This window comes from Nanorana parkeri, unplaced genomic scaffold (assembly GCF_000935625.1).
Source record: "Nanorana parkeri isolate BGI_ZX_2015 unplaced genomic scaffold, ASM93562v1 scaffold335, whole genome shotgun sequence".
Classification (NCBI taxonomy): Eukaryota; Metazoa; Chordata; class Amphibia; order Anura; family Dicroglossidae; genus Nanorana; species Nanorana parkeri.
In genome coordinates this window covers 491,784-508,667 of record NW_017306603.1, presented here as the reverse complement: position 1 = coordinate 508,667, position 16,884 = coordinate 491,784, and the positions used below count along the sequence as shown (strand labels likewise).

At 43.7% G+C, this 16,884-nt stretch overlaps 1 protein-coding gene across 1 annotated transcript in view; it reads left to right on the top strand.

The window, feature by feature from the left end:
- Window positions 1-16,884, top strand: part of TRIM9 (tripartite motif containing 9) — a 77,674-nt gene that overhangs the window by 40,552 nt on the left and 20,238 nt on the right. The window contains exons 2-7 of the mRNA XM_018558386.1: window positions 1,745-1,840; window positions 5,315-5,437; window positions 7,908-8,018; window positions 8,524-8,677; window positions 12,010-12,167; window positions 15,369-15,507. Of these exons, the coding sequence (XP_018413888.1) occupies window positions 1,745-1,840; window positions 5,315-5,437; window positions 7,908-8,018; window positions 8,524-8,677; window positions 12,010-12,167; window positions 15,369-15,507 (781 nt within the window). The remainder of the gene's footprint in view (window positions 1-1,744; window positions 1,841-5,314; window positions 5,438-7,907; window positions 8,019-8,523; window positions 8,678-12,009; window positions 12,168-15,368; window positions 15,508-16,884) is intronic.

The window sequence follows — 16,884 nt, the reverse complement described above, 5'->3', positions numbered from 1 at the left end:
CCTGTCAGCACTGTCCGCCTCCGTGGTTGCCGGGCCCCGCCCCCCTCTCCGTCCCCGGGCCCCGCCTCCTCTTCTATCGACGGGCCCCACCTGCTCTTAGGTCGCCTGCCAGTGTTGTAAGAGGAGGCGGGGTTGCTCTTAGGCGGGCCCCGCCTCCTCCTTCACTGCGAACGCCGGCCTCTTCTGCCGCAGCTGCTGTCTGTCACTGACACAGCTCCGCAGCGGCTGTGATGGGCAATCAGTGATCTTCACAGCCGCTGCTGAGCTGTGGGCGTGACAGCCAGCACCCTTACATGCCATAGCGGCCCACACGGAATCAGAGGGATGCCCTGGCCGGACCCCCCTGTGCCAGGGCCCCATAGCGGCCGCCTGGGTCGCTATGGCGATTTTTACACCACTGAGTTGCAGGCATGACTCCCAGAGGCAGAGGCACAGCTGGGGGGCCGCAGTTGCCCAGCCCTGCATTAGGGAGTTTGTCTCTTACCATCTTGCTATGGCTGCAGTGTGTCAGAGACAGGGAACGCCTGGAAATATGTTGAACGAGGACAGGAATAAATATACTTTCTTTGTAGAAATAGGAAAGGGTTAAACCTCTGTCAGTATGTTAGAGCTAAACCGTAAAAGAAGCGGTAAACGTTTTGCACGAATGGTCAAAGGGCCCAAAACTGCGTTTTATTAAATAATAAAAATGGCAGATGATGCATTTTAGCCGTACAGACACTAAGATGTTAGAGCTGGTGTGGACAAATTATTATAGAATTCGGGAACCAGTCTGTTCAATCCGGGAGCCGGCAGAATTTATTTCAGGCGCCAGCTCCATTGACAACTAGAGAAAACCAAAAGTTAGGTGCCAGCTGTCATTTTTAAGGAGCATTAAACATGGAAATCCCGTGGTGTGGATCTTTTAGGAGCAGAACGTTTAATTGTATGAAGGTACTATTGTTGTGTAGAGCACGGGCTTGGACTTTTTATCACTTTTATATATAGAAACAACTGAATATTTATTTAAATTATTTATATGTGGAATTTTAAGATTGAATATTTATTTGTCTAATATTTTCATTTATATTACACGTATAGAAAGACATGTATGGACATTTTTAACTTGCAATGTTTGAAATATGTTGAAGGGATGATTTAATTAATTATTTACAATGCACCTGAATTGAGACTTACAGATATCGAGACATTGTAGTGTAGTTGTCAGTATTTTGGAATATTGGTAGCGTTGTGCACTTTTTATACTATACATTGGCCATTGCACCTTATAGTACAGCAGCTTCCTGCACCCATATTAAGATTAAAGTGACATTAAACCCTCAGATTGTTTAACATAAAACAATACTGTAATGTGCGCCTTACTGTAATCCATGGTTGTTTCCCTTCTCTTTGCTGCTCTTCCTTTTAAATCTGTATCTGTTCTCATGCTGGGCAGAACTTCTGTTTTGCAGCAGACTGCCTTGTCTCTGGAATGGATACATGGTGTCTGTGTGCAGGTTCACAACCTGAGCCAGCACTACAGGAAGAGGCACTCAGCTGCAAAGGGAAGTTCTCCCCCAGCATGAGAAGACATGAGGATTTAAAAGGAAGAGCAGCAAAGAGAAGGGAAACTACCATGGATTACAGTAAGGCACACATTACACTATTGGTTTATGTTAAAAAATCTGAGGGTTTAATGTCACTTTATGTCACCCATGCGTGGAATGATATCTATAAATATTTCCATCTTCTTGTGTCCTTACAGAGTCAGCTGTCCCAGGCCCTGAACGGACTCTCTGACCGAGCAAAGGAAGCCAAAGAGTTCCTGGTCCAGCTAAGAAACATGGTACAGCAAATCCAGGTACACTTTGTCTGGTGATGGGAGGAGTTTATGAAAACTGGAGGAAAGAAAATATAATAGAAATAAATATTATTCATAATAAATATATACATAATATCTCTTACATTATTTTTATTATTAAAGGAGAACTATGAGGTGAGTGATTTTCACTCAGCCTCATAGTTCGAGCCGACGTGTGACAATAAAACTGTCACACGCCGGCTCAATAGATCGGGAAGTGAGCGAACACATGCCGTCGCTCGCTCACTTCTCCATCATGTCCCTGCAGAGAGCCGTGACTGTCACTCACAGCTCCCTGCAGGGATTTCCCCCACCCCCCTCCCTTCTCTGATCCTCCATTCGCTGAGTGGAGGAACAGATGGGGCAGGGGGGCCGGCACAGCTGGCTCTGCCTCTAGATAGGCAGAGCCGGCTGTCACTCACACAGCTGGGTGGATCTCGACAGTAATATCGGGATCCGTTTACGCTGCGGCGGTCTCAGTATACCACGAGCTGTAGTCGCTATATACTGAGCTTTGGGTCACGGGAGGACGCTAGTTTATGTCCTCCCGTGACCCTGAGAACTATGGGGAAAAACACTTCCCCCATAGTTCTCCTTTAATGGAAGCCCTCACGGGCAGGGCCCTCCTCACCTTCTTGTCCTGAATTGTATTGTGATTGTAATGTCTTTCTTATATTGTAAAGCGCTGCGCAAACTATAATAATTAATAATAATAAAAATCATTTAAGAAATATTAAAACAGAATTCCGGCTGGTTGCTATAACCAGAAACTCTACTTTTGAAGGAGAGAGAGCAGAAAGATTACATCCTCGGTCGGCTGCTGCTCCTTTATTATCCAATCACTGACTAGGGGCGGGGAGGTGACCTAGCTATGTAGCTTATCTGCAGCACACAAGACTCAGGTCACTAAGCTTGTTGTGATGTGTATGGGGTGGGGGGAGGTTGTGTAAATCTCAGGATGGTTGTACATCCCTTTTGCCAAGATCATATTTTCTTCTTTTACTGGTCCAAACCTGGCACAGAATATTGTGGCAGCATGTAAATAAAATGATATCAGATGCCCACTTCTACCGATGGTGGGAAAAAAATGCATGACCCAGCACTGTTCAGGGAAACATTGCCTCTTTTCCACTGCTGCCTATAGGCACCAGCTTAATGTGCCTTATGGTACATTTGTCAACCACACCTATCTACACCCTCAAAAATGGCGGCCTTTGAATAGGTGTAGCCACGCCCACTGCTCCCCACATGACAAGATTGATAGGTCGCTCAGGTATGAGCACTACACAGTGGGAGGCGGGGGTGTAGATGAACTCTATACCTAGAAGTTTAGGCTTTTGGGAGCAGCTAGAATGGTGGACCGGGGAAGTCAGTAGGTACTTTAGGGTGGCTGCTGTAAAGTCACATGACTACTTTCCTGGTCAGGCAGTAAGTACAGGTTATTTTAAAGGGGCCTTGACACCAGAATGGCCCCACATTTGGGAGGAGCGGTGGGAGCTGAGAGCTGTTGCAGGTATGTGCACCTCTAGGTGCCTGCACTTTATACCTGCTAGACACTTTTATTTGTTACAATGACAGAGTCACTGTAAGATTACATGCTAATAATTTTTGTCATGCATCTGTCTGGTAATACGCCAGCTTTGTCGTCTAGCTGAAAAAGCAAATATTGCGCCTTTTATTTAAAGTGTAACTAAAGCCACCAGTACTCGCCTTCTTTCCAGCAATGCAACATCTACAAGCTTTATCACCAGTGCCAACATCTTCATCCAATCTTCTTCTGTGTTTGGCGTCTCTGACCAACTCGATTGGGGGATGACATAAAGTCCCGTGCATGCACATGGGAGTTAGTTCATCCCGCCACAGAGGAATGCCAGGAATATACACTCAGCTGGGCATGCATAGTTGTCTCTTCTGCAAAAAATAAAAAAGCTCCCCTTGTAAATGTTTATTCCTTATGGAGTTCTGCTTTAAGGAAAGCTTGAATGTGAGAGGACAGACAGACCTGATCAGTTGGGTTCTTCTTTCCTCGGTGTGTGTGTCGTGGGGTGTGATTCTCCGATCTGTAGTGCCCCCTCATCTGACGGCTCCTTTTACAGCCACATTGGGATGTGTATTTTGTGTTGTGTTTTTGAGCCCTGTGTGTAACATTGTTCTGTTCTTTTCATAATATTTGCTGTTTATTAATCACACAGATTTGTGTTTTTTAAATATTTTGCTTTTTTATTTTTTTGGCCCGGAGGCAATTAACCCTCCCTGACCCAGGGTTGTTTCTTTTCCTTTTTTATCTTATTAGTTTAGTAGCTTCATCCAGAGCTCTCTGGGTGAGACCAACAGCACCAGGTGCCACTGGTGGTCTGGTTTTATCAAAAGCCCCCATAGTGATCTTAAAGCCAGCCCCTTCTCCAATTAGGACTACTACTACTACTACTACTACTACTGCTGCTACTACTACTACTGTTGCTACTACTGCTACTACTAGTACTACTACTACTGCTGCTACTACTGCTACTACTACTACTGTTGCTACTACTACTACTGCTACTACTACTACTGCTGCTACTACTGCTACTATTGCTACTACTACTACTACTGCTGCTACTACTGCTACTACTGCTACTACTACTACTGCTGCTACTACTACTACTACTGCTGCTACTACTGCTACTACTACTACTACTACTACTGCTACTATTGCTACTACTACTACTACTGCTACTACTACTACTGCTGCTACTACTGCTACTACTACTGCTACTACTGCTACTACTACCACATACTTATTGCTCCACTGAACTCAGTTCTGAAAAGAACCCCCAGCCCTCCGCTGATGATCCTTAATAGGCAGAAACAGCACTCAGGCTGAAAGTAGGAGGGGCAGCACTAGAAGCCAGTCAGCCAATATCACGTACAGGGAAGGGAAAGGCAGGGGGACTACCACATCAGTTTCCTTCTGCCCCTTCATTGTCCAATCACAGACAGGCATGGATAGCATATATATCAAATTTAAAATAGGAACACTGCAGAGGAACGAGGGACAGAAGAGATCTGGTTTTAGGAGAGGGACAGTTGGGGAGATGTGTATGATCAGAGCATAGAAAACATTAATACTTGTGTGTATTCCTGTAGTACGGTGTAATGTGTGTACTCACTGTATGCATTGTATTGTGCGTGCATATGTATTGTGCGTATTCCTGTAGTACGGTGTAATGTGTGTACTCACTGTATGCATTGTATTGTGTGTGCATATGTATTGTGTGTATTCCTGTAGTACGGTGTAATGTGTGTACTCACTGTATGCATTGTATTGTGTGTGTATATGTATTGTGTGTATTCCTGTAGTACGGTGTAATGTGTGTACTCACTGTATGCATTGTATTGTGTGTGTATATGTATTGTGTGTATTCCTGTAGTACGGTGTAATGTGCCTATTTGTGGTACCATATTTTCTTTGTTTTCTTCTTACATGTGATGAAGGAGAACAGCGTGGAATTTGAGGCCTGTCTGGTGGCCCAGTGTGACGCCCTGATCGATGCCCTAAACAGGAGAAAGGTTCAGCTTCTCGCCCGAGTGAACAAGGAACATGAACACAAACTCAAGGTGAGTGCTATACTGGAACCCTGCATCTGTTATACTCAATGGCATTTCATTTGCTTAATTACTGTGTACTATAACCAATTGCTTTTTATTCTTTAATAAAATACTTTTTCACCTTTTTTCATTCTTTGTTACATCTCTGTGTTTTTGCTCTCCTGCAGCTTCTTTGCAGGCACTTCCTGTCTCCATGCACTCCAGCGATGGCTGCATTGCATTTCTCAGGGTGGGTTTCCTGATGCAGACAACAGTGTGCCGTGCCTGTCTAATGTGTGTCAGCAAGGCTCCATGTATTCTCTATTGGGAGAGCTTGTGACAGGGTGACAACTCAGGAAATCACTAGAAGACAATGACAATGAGCATTGTCACCCTATAACAGGAAGTGCCTGGACAAGGACCGCCAGGTATTCTTTTATTAAAAGCTGCAGATTTTAAAATTGAAACTTTTCAAAATTATTCTTGAAACTACATTAACATGTTAAAGCTTACGGATCTGCTCTTTTAGTTGAGTTTAAGTATACTTTTTTGTTAAGAGAAACGGTTTCCTTTATTTGGCAAATAAATACATTACAGTGCCTAACAAAAAAGTTGAGAAACGCTGTATTATAACTACTGTAAAGGAGAACTATGCCCCCTCCCCCGTCCGTTCCACCAGTCAGCGCTGGCGGATCGGAGCGGGGAGGGGGGGATCCAGCCCCTCCCCTGGCACGGCAGTGACAGGATCGAGAAGTGAGCGAACGCCGCTATGTGTTCGCTCACCTCCCGATCTACTGAGCCGACCTGTGACAGTCTCATTGTCACAGGTCGGCTAGAACTATGAGGTGAGTGGAAATCACTCATCTCATACGTAGTTCTCCTTTAAAGTTTATGTGTGTGTTAGGGGGAGGGGCTGTGACAGGGGGAGGGGCTGTGACACAGAGAATTAGCTGCAAGCTTGAAAGATGGTGTCAGAATAAAGCACCCGTACATTATGGGGAACAAAGAAACAACTGCTTGGAGAAAAAAAACTGACTGTTACAATCACGGGAAATTAAGCATTTCCTTTTTTTTTTTTTTGACTGGTTTCCCCCTTTAACAGTAAAATATAACCGCTGCCTGTATATTCCTTTTCATATATGTTGCTTCAGGTGGATGCAATTCGTAATAAACCTTATTTGTAAAGCAATCCCCCCTTACAGAATTATTCTGTCGCAGTAAACAAACACCGTCTGTTGTGTCACAGCAGAATCCAATCTCGCCAGGCTCTCGGCTCTCCTGAGACGCCAAACATCCAGTTTCCCTTTCTTCTACATCTTTTATGTTTTTCTGTGTTGCTGTTCCCCAGCGAGCGATACGTATTTCATTCCGTGAGCGTTACGGACGCTCACCTCGTGTAACTCGCAGACCGCAATATTATATAATTAATCTCCTTCTATCGGATTTCCCAAAGTCTGAATCCTGAAAGATTTCATTGGAGGTGGAAAATTGCCGCGGGCAAACTGGGAGGCTCGGGGGGGATGAGATGGTAAATTGAATCCAAGAGGAAAGCAGCTTTTCTCTTACAGCTGAGTCTACTGGCGAGATACGGCCGTAGTGATCCAGCCACAAGAGGCAAGCGCTCTTAATGTTACCGTCGCATGTAAGCTTTAAAATGTATTGTAATTGCAAAAGTTGTTTTTAATCTTTATAAATCTGCAGCTTTTAATAAAATAACCCATGGTGACCTCGCCTTGGCTTGAAGGTCCAGGAACCTCTGGTTAGAGGGCGACAATGCTTTGTTACCTTTCTCCTAATTGTTCTCCCGAGTTGTCACCCTGTCACGAGCTATCCCAATAGACTACACAAATCTTGTCAACACACATTGCATTGGTACAGCACATTCCCATATAATTCCAATACTTGTATATATATATATATATATACATATACACAGTATTATATCTATAAAACACTACATTAGCTAGGTATAAATCCAGGCCCTATTCCCATTTAATGTGAGATGATAAGGGACAGAAAGAGGGCTCCTGGACTGCTGGACCATGCCAAAACTCAAGCGTCTTTCCATACCAGAACTTCCAATTTCATTGAACATCCATCTTTACAACTGATAATAGTAGTTCACAAGATGATGGGTATGATAGTCCCCAATCGATTTATAGGGGTGATTTAAAAGGTGGAAAGAAATGGAAGCTAATCCTACTGCCCAGCTGATCCCATCATAGACAGGGAGGAGTGAACTCCAAGCAGCAGCAGTTCATAGTATTCGCACGCCCAATGTATCCTTTACAGACTGTGTGACCTACAGCCGTGGCAGCTCAGTAAAACACGCCATTTACATGTTTCTTGATTGGAACAGTAATTCAGTTAGTTGATTCTGCCACCTGCTGTTGGTTTAGGGATAATATTAGTAAAAGGAGCCAATCCACAGTTGGCAGAGCAAGGTTGATAATGTCGGTTTGGGTTTGACTTTCATGTAATGTTTCTCCATCTACTTTAGGTGGTTCGGGATCAGATTTCTCACTGCACAGTGAAACTGCGTCAGACGACTGGACTGATGGAGTATTGTCTGGAGGTCATTAAAGAGAACGACCCCAGTGGTTTTCTCCAGGTAAGATGGTATTTTGATCATTTGTTGGTGGGTTTTGCTGCTAGGGCTGTGTAAGAGATAGCCAAGTACTTAACTTATGTACGTGCAAACAGTTTTTAGCAGATTGTACATCCAAAGCAATCTGGAAAAGATGGAAATAAAAGCATGCAGGCATTTTTAGCCTATGTAGAAGTTCAGCTGCTACATACAGTATGTCCATGCAGCGCATTAAGGGAATGCATGGTAAAATAATAAATAAATGGCACCACAATGCGCACAGTATAGTAGGTGCCAATGGACCTGCACTGCAGTGCAACACAATGCACATACATTTGTTGTAGTGCGGTCCAGTGCAGTAACCAGAACTCGTGACAGGCTTTGATGTGACAACTAAAACAGTGAGTCCGGGACTAGAACTTTATTATCTGTTATCCATCTCTGTTGAGGTTATAGACATAGCCCCAGGCCGCCTTCATAAATATGACGACTATATCGGCTGCTGAAGGACTTTTCTTTGTTTCATTAGATATCTGATGCCCTTATTCGGAGGGTGCACCTGACCGAAGACCAGTGGGGAAAGGGGACCCTCACACCACGAATGACAACTGATTTTGATCTGAACCTGGACAACGGACCTCTCTTACAGTCCATCCACCAGCTGGACTTTGTGCAAATGAAAGGTGATTCACTACATTATTTAATAATATAATGTTCAATGCAACACAAAAGTATTTCCTATCACCAGTCTTTTACCAATGTATGTTCACAGCATATCCTTTCATGGATAGCAAAAACGTGTGTCAGAATCAGGTGTAGAGTGGGAGAGCCAGTACTGTACCATACTCTGGTATATTGTGCGGTGTGGTTACCATAGGCTGAAGATAGCCGGGATAGTGGTATAGAGCAAAAGTCTGCCACAGGCAATAATGAAATGCTCAGATATGTTAAAGGTATTCGACCCCTGCTTTTCTCTGTATGCATATGCAACAACACCACAGTCCAGAACTAAACCCATGGGCTAAAACTATCATCAACTGGGTTCCTGATCCTGCTACAGACCACAACATAGGACCCCTGGCAGCAGGCACTGTAAACACAATGCTCCCGCATAGTGTTTACATAGTAAGTGATGGGACTCCATGATGCCTCTCTGTCAGTTCCAAGGATAGGGCAGGGTTGATGCATACCTGCTCTCCTACATACCTCTGCAGCAGCAGATCACTGCTGGTGATATATTGCTGGTTGATTGCTACTATAAGTGATCTGTTGCTGCAGAGCTGCATGGGGGGTGCTGCATCAGGTCTCCAGTGACCTGATCCAGAAGGAAAAACAAAATCCAAAATAAAAGGGGCAAAAGCTATATAAATAAATATACTTTTTGCATCTGACGAAGAGCGAGGATCTTCAAAACTGTTGTACTAAGTACCATATTTCTATTACAGAAGATTGAAGATTGTAGCAGAAGTCTTTTTTCTGGAGATAGATAGATAGATAGATAGATAGATAGATAGATAGATAGATAGATAGATAGATAGATAGATAGATAGATAGACATACTGTGTATACACATATATCCAAAGTAGGCATATAAGCATAGACGGGTCTTGCAGTGGAGATAAGTCAAAGCATCAGCATTTTATTGTCAATGTTTCGACGGAGTTCAGTCCATCTTTATACATTACATAAAAAATACTCCCTCCCAAAATGAATCCCTACGCCCCAACAATTGGCAGATGATCTTGTTGGTTCATGCTGAACGCTCCATTTAAGCAAAGACAGCATCATTTAGAATTTTGGTGGATTTCCAACCTGTGGAAATGTTGCTCTGAAGGTATTTCATGCTAACAATTAACACAGATTATTTTCTCCTGTCTGTGTCACAATGTTGCGTCTAGAAATATAGTTCTCCAAAAGTTAAACATCAGCGTTCACTTTAAGGCTTATAGTTTAAGCCTTACCATTCCGCTACATTACATAAAAATCACATGTATCTATCCCATTGAAAAGCAGATTTTGCTGGATATATTTAGAGGGTCATATCCAGGACTATGCAAATTATGTAAAAAATGCTTTGGGAAAGATGACAGGAAAATGTGATATTTTGTCTTCTAACCTTTCCCTACTATAAACCTAGAAAATATAGATAGATGTATCCAAATCTGCAATCACATTAAAGCCCTATCTGTGCCAAAACAGATGTGCATCAGGGTAGACTAGAAACACTAAAAGGTGTAAGGTGCAGCCACTCACAAAAAAAAGCCCTAGGACTTTGTCCTGAATGAGTCTCTTAGAAAATGTTTGTGTATGTACACAATAAATCCAGTGTGAATAACGGGGGGGGGCTTTCCAGTTGTAGCTAGATGAAAACTTGGGCACATTAAAGTTGCCAATCTTGAGTAAACGAGTTTGCTTTGGAAGTAGATTTGGATTTAAACAGTACCGCCTTGGCAAATATTTTCTCTTGTCACCCTGCCAAGCCAGCCTGATGCAGCATGTCAAGCGGGAGAGTTCAAGCGGGGACGAGGCCTGTGCCGGATTCTGCAGTGTCATACATAAGTCATCTCATCTCCCGCTGCCCTGTTATCACAGTAATTGGTGTATCTTTGCTGAGCCTCATACATCAATCAAATATGCTTCTTGCAGCATTCAAGGGAAACTAGGTTTTGTTTTTATATTTTTTATCTCAGAGTAAAATCTTATAAATGCCTCATTGTCTCAAAGCTGGGGTATAGAAAATGCACAAAGAGGTTACAAGCAAATAAATCTGTACATTGAAACGAACGATAAATGTGAAGAATAACTCTATGGCCAAAAGTATGTGGATAACCCTCCAAATATTTGGGTTCAGGTGTTTCCAGGGTATTGTTAAGGCTGCAGCATACAAAGACATTTCAGACAATTGTGCTCTTCCAACCTTGTGGTAACAGTTTAGTGAAGACCCTTTTCTGTTCCAGCATGTTAGAGCCCCTGTGCACAAAACCAACTTCATAAAGACATGGTTTGATGAGCTTGGTGTGGAGGAACTTGAGTGGCCTTCACAGAGCCCTAATATCACGTACCTGGTAGAGGACCGATTAGCTGAGGAGGCCTCCCTTGTGGCTCTTGTCTCACACCCCTGGATCTGGGGACAGGGAGCAAGTAGACAGAGAGAAGCACGGGTGCCAAGGTGTTCAGACACTGTGCCTGGTAGTCCAGCAACTGGTTCCCTGGGAAGATGAGCAGGGCTAATGTTCAGCTGAGAGGTCAGCGTCGTCTGCAGCAGGAACTGGAGCGAAGTCAAACAAGCCAGGGGCCAAAGCCAGACGGTCAGCACGGTACCACGGGAGAAGACAGAAGTGAATCCAGGAAGCAAGCAGAGGTCAAGGGCAGGTAGCAATCAAGGAAATCCGGGTCAATGCAACAGCTAATCAAACCTACAGGAACTCAGGAACAGAAGCTGAAAGACCGTTCAGCATTGATCCATTGGGCAGGCCAGTTTAAATAGAGCCATCTATTAGAGAGAGACGTGTCACTTCCTGTGCGCCACATTCGTACCTCCGTACGTCCGTTATGTTTCAGGCTCTTGCGCAGTAGGGGCCTGCCTGAACAATCCATGCAATTAAGATCCAATTAGATAGACCCTCGCCCTATCTAGTTGTTGGTAAATCTGATGTAGATTGTACGATTGTAGGGCCCCCCACCCAGTCTGTTTCTCACATCCCAATGCTATCTATGCTTTGTTAGCCATACTGAAACCTGATGCTAAATCCCTTAAGGCTTTGTTTCAGTAACTGTCAGGTGTACACATGCTCATTGTAAGTGTAAGCCATGAAGCCATCCTAGGGAAGGGACAGAAGGGTAGCCACATGGTATATGGACCAGAATGGTGGAATAATCCAACTGCTGTTAATTCAAAAGCCAGAATCTGAAAATGAGCACTACTTGTAGACGGAAGCAGGCAATTAGGAAAATAATCAGCAAATAAATGCATTTCATTCTTGATAACCCTTACTTTACCATACATGTCTTTCAGTGCCCTCTTTAGTACCGGCACCCCCCATGCTCCAGCTGGAAGAATGCTGCACCCACAATAACAGTGCCACTTTGTCCTGGAAGCAGCCTCCCATGTCCATGGTCCAGGCAGAAGGATACATACTGGAACTGGATGATGGCAATGGTGGGCAGTTCAGGGTAAGTAATAGTCTTCTTCCTCTGTGATGACTGATGTGTGTTGTAAAATTAGCTGCTTTCACAAAAATAAATGGACAATCATCGGAAGACGCAGAAGTGCAAGGTAGACTATTTCAGCGGGGAGTCTCAAGACGTTATGGGGCTCAGTTAATAGGTAATTGTTCTTCTTTCTCCATAGATTGAGACAGTTTATGGATTTTCACTATTAATGACCAAAATGTGGTGGATAGAGCCAAAGACAAAGGGGTGCCATTGACAAAAATGTGAGATTGGGGTTTGATGGGTTATCATCTCATATCTTTCAGGTGCTCAGTTAAAGTGGGAGATACTATGTAAACAGTACACTTACACTACAGGACACTTCGTTTTTATATTTAAATGATCAAGATCGTATGAGATAAAGAAAAGTGGGAAAAAATTATAGAAACTTGCATTAAAGTGAACCTGTCATGTCCACAGACATATATAACTCAGGCCAGTGCTGAAAAGCCGGGATGAGTAATTTGGAATTGAAGAGCCACACTGTAATATTCAAGTCCAAACACAAGTCTTTTCCAAAAAACACAAAAGAAGAGGCGCCTTTCCTGGTGCAATATCGTTTAATCCAAAAAGAGAGGCATAAAAGTGAATTGACAAGTACTCACTATGTTGAAGATAAAAACAAGCCGTAGGACAATATGACCGGAGCAAAGAAAAGATCCGGATAGCGTGTCCTGTGTAAAGCACTGCTGTGTCGACGCGTTTCCGGGGCACGCCCCCTTCATCAGGACGTAATGCCAGTCTCCTCCCTGCTGTAGCTTAAGAATGGGCGGCTCGGGCGTGATAGGGTCTAGTAATCGAGGCTGATTGGACGGCGGCTGGGGATGGATGGTATCAAAGACGGCAGGCAATAACAGCCTTGTGTCTGACACCAAACTCGCGGCCAATCAGAGCTGTTGAGAACCGATAGCTATAATGACTTAGATCGGATCTACCATGAATACTGGCATATAGCAGCTGTCTGTCCTAGATATAGCAGCTGTCTGCCCTAGACAGCTGCTATATGCCAGTATTCATGGTAGATCCGATCTAAGTCATTATAGCTATCGGTTCTCAACAGCTCTGATTGGCCGCGAGTTTGGTGTCAGACACAAGGCTGTTATTGCCTGCCGTCTTTGATACCATCCGTCCCCAGCCGCCGTCCAATCAGCCTCGATTACTAGACCCTATCACGCCCGAGCCGCCCATTCTTAAGCTACAGCAGGGAGGAGACTGGCATTACGTCCTGATGAAGGGGGCGTGCCCCGGAAACACGTCGACACAGCAGTGCTTTACACAGGACACGCTATCCGGATCTTTTCTTTGCTCCGGTCATATTGTCCTACGGCTTGTTTTTATCTTCAACATAGTGAGTACTTGTCAATTCACTTTTATGCCTCTCTTTTTGGATTAAACGATATTGCACCAGGAAAGGCGCCTCTTCTTTTGTGTTTTTTAGATGTTCCAGTACCCTTGACTGTTTTGAGGCTGCACCTTGCATATGTGCTTACGATTTCTTCCCCAGGAGGGATAAGGATTGTCCTTGGCGCTTTTAGACCATAAACTTTTCTACAAGTCTTTTCCAGTGATAAAATCTTTGCAAAGCTTTGCAAAACTCTGGCTTTGCAAACATTCACCATTGGAATAAACTTGTGTCTGGACTTATAAAATAAATATACTGGCAATAGTTTGTGTGTAATACTTACCTCTCAGGAGGACAGACACAATGGTGACCTAGGGGCCGGCTGATGAACTACAGGGTGCAGAAGGAGAAAAAGCATCCAAAAAAGCAAAAACCTTGCTTTATATACATTACATTTACAATGTATACTATACACTGAGTGGCCAGATTATTATGACCACCCCATCAGTACTTCGTTGGGCCACAAGATGACTAGACGAGGTGACTTTGTTGGGCCGCCTCGTGACTCCATGAGATGTTGAAAGGTGATGCGAGGAATCTGACACTGCGCTGTTGCCCTTCTGTTGTCTTGTACCAGTCTTGCCGCTCTCTCTTCTGCCCTAACATTGACTAGTCACTGACGGCCACAATTCGCACGTTCAGACCCAGATTTTCGGCCTACAGTCCGGTCTTTAAACACTTTAACAACAGCTGCTCTTGAACATTTAACGAATTCTGCTGTTTTGCTGATACTCGCTCCATGGCTCCGGGCGCCAACAATCATCCCACGTTCAAAGGCTGTTACATCGCGTTGTTTCCCCGTATCTTCAGAAACAAATCACTTCTACTGTCGTGGTAAACAGCCTGCTTCCCTATTTATAATGGTCTGGCCCTCTAGCAACTTCAGCGCAAAATTATAGCTAATTATAGCTAATTTGCCTACAAACGTCAGGTGGTCATAATAAACTGGCCACTCAGTGTATACCAGGGGTAGGCAACCTCAGCACTCCAGCTGTTGTGCAACTACAAGTCCCATGAAGCATAGCAATCACCGACAGCCACAGTCTTGACTCCCAGAGGCAGAGGCATGATGGGATTTTAAATTTTAGCACAGCTGGAGTGCCGAGGTTACCTAACCCTACTATATACTGTGTATATATATATATATTCACACACATGCCCTTATGTTGTGCATATACTTCACAATGACTCTTGCGTTTTTTACTCTGAAACTAGACATCAGCTGAAAAGCCGCTGTCAGGCCATTGCTCACTGGCTGATTTTACCATCGTGCATTGTCTGGAATTGTCATTGATTTATTCCATTAATGGTTAAGTGGTGACTGATTGAGTCAGCATTTCCCATGTCTATAGCTCACTCTCCATCCTGCAGTGTCTGGGGCAGTAAATCCCTGTAGCAGAGTGTGTAAACCTTGTCCCCAACAGCGGAGTCACGTCTCAATAAATATGAGCGCCAACAAATAGGCCTTAAAAACACAACAGATGGGAGGCTGCAGGCGGCATAATGCAGGGCCTAGGGGAGATGAGGGCACTGCCTTATACAACACAACACAATGCTATTTTACAGAGTCTGGCGTTAATTCCACTGTCACATATGTGCTTCTATTATGTTTTTGGAATTTAAAAGCCCTGGAAATGGTCTACAATGAAACCAGAGGTACAGTATTTATTATCATTGCACACAAACTCTGAATTACTTGGAAATTGTTTGCCTATCTCTGAAAAGCTCTGTAGAGACTAGAAAAGTATTTGTATTTATAGGAGGTCTTTGTTGGAAAGGAGACAATGTGTACAGTGGATGGGCTTCACTTCAACAGCACTTACAATGCCCGAGTCAAGGCCTTTAACAAAGCTGGTGTCAGCCAATATAGCAAGACCCTGGTGCTGCAGACGTCTGAAGGTAAGGCGCTCATGTTGCTTGCTAGACAGTGACTAGAATGCTAAATATGCATCTGTATGTGTGTGAAGTCCTCTACCTCATACAGCGTCTTGCTAACCATGAGTCAAAGATAATTTTGTCCCAGTTGGTATGTGATAAGGACTCCGTCTTCCATCATTCCTCCTTACCTGTACACTGTTGCTATGTATTCAGAGAACGAGCACAAGGCGTAGAATTGTTATCCCAGCACTATTTCCTCAAGGTATATGCGCTATATGGCCAAAGTCTGTGGATACCTGACCGTCACACCTAGATATGTTTGTTGGACATCCCATTCCAAACCTATAGGCATAAATATGGAGTTGCCTTGCCCTTGTGGATGAGAGCAGCCACCCTAACGGGAAGGTTTTTCATAAGACTTTTGAATGTTTCTGTGGAATTTTTGTGCCCATTCAACCAAAAGAGCATTTGTGAAGTCAGGTACTGATGTTGGGTGAGAAGGCCTGACTCACAATCTAATACACCCCCAAAGATGAAGACATTGAACTCATCAGACCATTTCAGATGAGAAGCCCTGGCTTACAATCGGTAATCTAATACATCCCAAAGATGTTAATTTGGTCTGAGGTCAGGGTCTTGGGTTTCTCCACATTGAACTCATCAGACCATGTGAGATGAGAAGGCCTGGTTCACAATATGGTCCCAATCCATTCCAAAAGTGTTCAGTAGGTTGAGGTCAGGGCTCTGTGCAGGACACTCGAGTTCCTCCACACCAAGCTGGGCAAACCATGTCTTTATGGAGCTGGGTTTGTACACAGGGGACAGTCATGGTAGAACAGAAAAGAGCCTCCACCAAACTGTTACCGCAAAGTTAGACGAGCACAATTGCCTACAATGTCTTTGTATGTTGTGGCATTAACAATCCCCTTCACTGGAGAGACCTGAACTGATTTGGTCCTCATACTTTTGGTCATTCGGTGTACTAAGCGGACATGGTTTGACAAAACCTCGAACTATATTTACTATTCATTAGTCTCTAAATAAAACTATTCACCCATAAAACCAGCTGATCGCCCACAGTTAAGTACACAGTATTTTCTAATTCACCACAACCTCATGTACCAAAGAACACGCGCAGCAATATATGACTTCAGGAAATGTTTTCGATAAGATGACTCAATCGTGTGTAACAAGATGTGCCAATGTGGCCCCAGGTGTCACTTGAAAGTCATACTGAGGTTCTCTATTGTCCTGCATTCTTGACGATAAGACGTGTTTTGGATGACTTGTGCTAACATGTCACGTACACCCTTATAAACAGTGTATATATACAGTATGTGTGTATATATATATATATATATATATATATGTGTATATACAGTATATATATATATATAT